At 43.1% G+C, this 3,498-nt stretch overlaps 1 protein-coding gene across 1 annotated transcript; it reads right to left on the reverse strand.

Annotated features, from left to right (window-relative positions):
* Positions 1-907: 907 nt before the first annotated feature.
* Positions 908-3,007, reverse strand: LOC148039472 (uncharacterized). Its single transcript, XM_087665057.1, has one exon. The coding sequence runs from the start codon at positions 2,565-2,567 to the stop codon at positions 1,362-1,364; it is 1,206 nt and encodes a 401-aa protein (XP_087521183.1). The 5' UTR covers positions 2,568-3,007; the 3' UTR covers positions 908-1,361.
* Between the last annotated feature and the right edge of the window lie 491 nt (positions 3,008-3,498).

A 3,498-nucleotide genomic window follows, 5' to 3' on the forward strand; every position in this document is an offset into this window, starting at 1 on the left:
CATCTTAGCTAAATGTCAAGCAATATAAAGACAATGAATCCCTACTAGAATTCTCCTTTCACACTTGAAGCTTTGACATGGTAACTTTAGATGCTAGCAAATCATCCCCTTACCTTTTAAGCAAGTTCTTGTCTGAACGATTGAGTTCTATCAAGTTACGTATGAAGGTATTCTAGGAAGAGTGAAGATAAAAAGAAAAGAAGAACACACCATAAAACATGTACTCACTCAATAAATGGCAAAATGAAGACACATAGGATGTCCATAATGATTGCCTACTCAAAGGCGATACCATCAGTCCATATTCTAAAATCGTGAAAATAAGTTTGAAGCACATAAAAGCTTCAACTCAAGGTTTCATGGTAGCCATTGTTTCTTCCTTTCGAGGTATGCATTGAGTCTTCCCTTCTCCTTACTTGTTTCTACTTACTTATCTCTTATTGAGGAGCTTCTCGAGGCTTAGCTAAGCCTTGTTAAATACTTATTAAGATGAAAAGTAACCAATTTATCCATTTTGAGTAGATATAGAGTATGACATAGTAGTCATAGATAGCTATGGTAGCTTAACATTGGTGTCATATTTTGACCATAACTTTTATATACGATATTGCATTTAGACATTCTATAGCTAGAAACGAAGAGCACGATGAAGATATAGATTTGGATACTCACAAAGTTGATTCCATATAAATAGAATAGTTCTAGTTAAGACAATGAACAAAAAATTTCATAATGTATGTTTGATACTTTAAGAATGCTATTTTGGTACCCGGATGGTATGATTATTTCGAGAGCTCTCGCTCAACCGCCAAGACCTATGACCACTTATTATTTCAAACGTTTCAAGCTAAGTGCAATGGCTACCTCTCATATAGCCATGCACACTCTCACACCTGTAAGTGTAGTGAGCTTACATTCATGCATAATCGAGTTGCCTCCTCCCACGAGCTCTCAGTAAGCACGATCCAAGGTGCAAGCTCAAGCAAGCTCAATCCTCAAGCTCTAAGCTCCAAGCTCCAAGCTCCAGACAAGAGAAGAGAAGAAGTAGAGAGGGGAAAATTGAGAGCTTCTCCACCAGGTCCCTCACCCTCATATACTCACTCTCTCACACTCCCTCTCTCAAGCACAAGCACAAGCAAGAAGAAGAAGAAGAGGAGGAGAGCTAGTTTTGGCCACACATAAGAAACCACTCTTACTAAACAATTGACAAACATTTGTATTGTGTGCATAGTCTTTATGAGGTTCGACTACATCTATGACTTAGTAGTCTTTAATTCTATAGACCAAAAGTAAATCAGACATTCTAAGGCATGAAGAAGGTCTTTGCTCATTATCATGAGAACCTATGTCAACCTTAACTTTCAAACAAATGCTCTTGGCCTCTGAAATCTGATTTCCTTTCCGTGTCTTTTGTCAAAAGGGACTATGGCTTCATTGTGCCCTGCTTCTTTCAATTCATGAAGAAGTGCTCTTGGCCTCTGAAATCTGATTTCCTTTCCGTGTCTTTTGTCAAAAGGGACTATGGCTTCATTGTGCCCTGCTTCTTTCAATTCATGAACTGTCTCAGGTGCTTGCATATCTCGAGAAGCTGAGCAGCACTTGCAAGCATAACATATGAGATCTCCTAGTCTCACCTTGCTCTTCTTTTGGATCTTCCCTGTAGATGAAGATAGCATTAGGCTTTTCTGAGGCTGATTTGGTTGATGAGTTGCTAGAACCTCTCTATTTTCTTTCCCCTCACTGATGTGACTTCCACCAACAATCCGTGCTCTTAGCTCAATCAATTGGATATTGGCTATCACATCCAAACTTTTCTGGTTCCTTACATCACTGCCTCTGCGATGCTCGGCATCTGGACAGACCTCCGGCCCATCAAAGCTCCTGTCAACCTTATGATATTTGACTGTTTTCTGAGAGAGAAACCGCTCCTCGGTTGAGCTTTTCCCATGTCCTCCCAAGTTAACTTGCACTGGTGGTCTCATTAGTGCTGTGCTCTCCAATGGCACAGGTGGTCTCATTGCTGCTTTGCTCTCCAATGTCTCAGATTCATTGCAAGCATGCTTCTCCATCGACATCTTAGCAGACATCACACAGGCCTCGTCCTTCTTGATCTCAGCCCTCGATATCCCACATGCAACATTCTTCTTGATCTCTGCTTTTGATGTCACAGATGCTGCATCTGATCTATTGATGTCAGACCTTTTCCTGATGGCAGCTTTCGTCTGTTGCTGACGATACCAACCTCTGATAGCCATGCCCGGTCGGTCCATAAGGCTATCCAATGCTGCAGGGCATAATTTGTGGCGCACGAGGAGAGCATGCATGGTCTGAAAGGGCACCAGGAGGAACATTTGGCCTTGAAGCAGTACAGTTTCAGGAGGAACGACATCTGCAATAGGGTTCTTGGACCGGAAGATCCCTTCTTTGGCCACCCAATGACTAGGGTTGCGGAGCATAACCTCCTGTGCAGTGATAGGCCTGTGGACCTCCTGCACATAACCGCCGATGCGCTTGATCTTGACTGCCATATTGTGCTTCTTCTTCTCCTTTGATGCTGCTGCCCCCATGAGCAATGTAATCCGGCATGCACAGATGTATGCCTGTCTACACAAGCTCAAGCCCAACCATGAACGGTGTAAGCCAGCAGACCTGCAGAGACAATATATTGGTGTAGTATGCACAGTGGGATGGACCGATCAATTGGCGGCATCCACGACCTCCCGGCGATCCATCGTGGCGCTGCATCTGAATCGGGCGGCGATGTCCCCAAGGCTTGGAGAAAGCGCAAGCTCAGGGGCAGGGGCAGCTGTCTGTTGCAGCGGGGAGGCAATCGCTTGTTTATGCGTGCAAGGAAGCATAGCTGGCTAGGGCTATGGCTATGGCTACGGCTCCTCCTCTTCTTCTCTCTGGCTCTGGCGTGCGCTGTAGGTACACAGAGGTCGTCGTGTGAGGATGAGAACGCTGCGTCGGACGACTTGGAAGAGATCGTCATCGCCACATCGATACAATCAGCATATGCGATACTAGCGTACACAAAACGTATTGTATCGTATTAAATTAAACAAATAAATAAATAACACACACACGGTCGTTTTTATCACGAACGTTTTGGAAGTTTAAGGTCTTCCACTTTAAACCATCTTTTTACTTCCAAGGTTTTTTGAAGATTTTCCATCAAACCTCCTTTTACAATGAAGAGTGGATACAAATTACAAACCCAACGAAGAGAGACATTCTCTTGGTGCACCATGCACAATGCTTTTGGCCTTTCCCAAGCCAGAATGAGCCATGTGACCTAGCAACATGACACAATGATGACTAATAGTACATTTAGTCCAAGATTATTATTTAGGGAAAAAATTTTGAGTTTAATCACTCCATATGCATATCTCGCTCACGCACAAATTTGAAGGGCAACCTCACTGTTCATGATGGACATATATTTTTTGGTAGTAGCAGATACAAAAACCTTTAACTTTGGATTTTGCAAGGATTGTT

This window comes from Lygodium microphyllum, chromosome 2 (assembly GCF_053477565.2).
Source record: "Lygodium microphyllum isolate KBCC chromosome 2, Lygodium_microphyllum_v1.1.10, whole genome shotgun sequence".
Taxonomy (NCBI): Eukaryota; Viridiplantae; Streptophyta; class Polypodiopsida; order Schizaeales; family Lygodiaceae; genus Lygodium; species Lygodium microphyllum.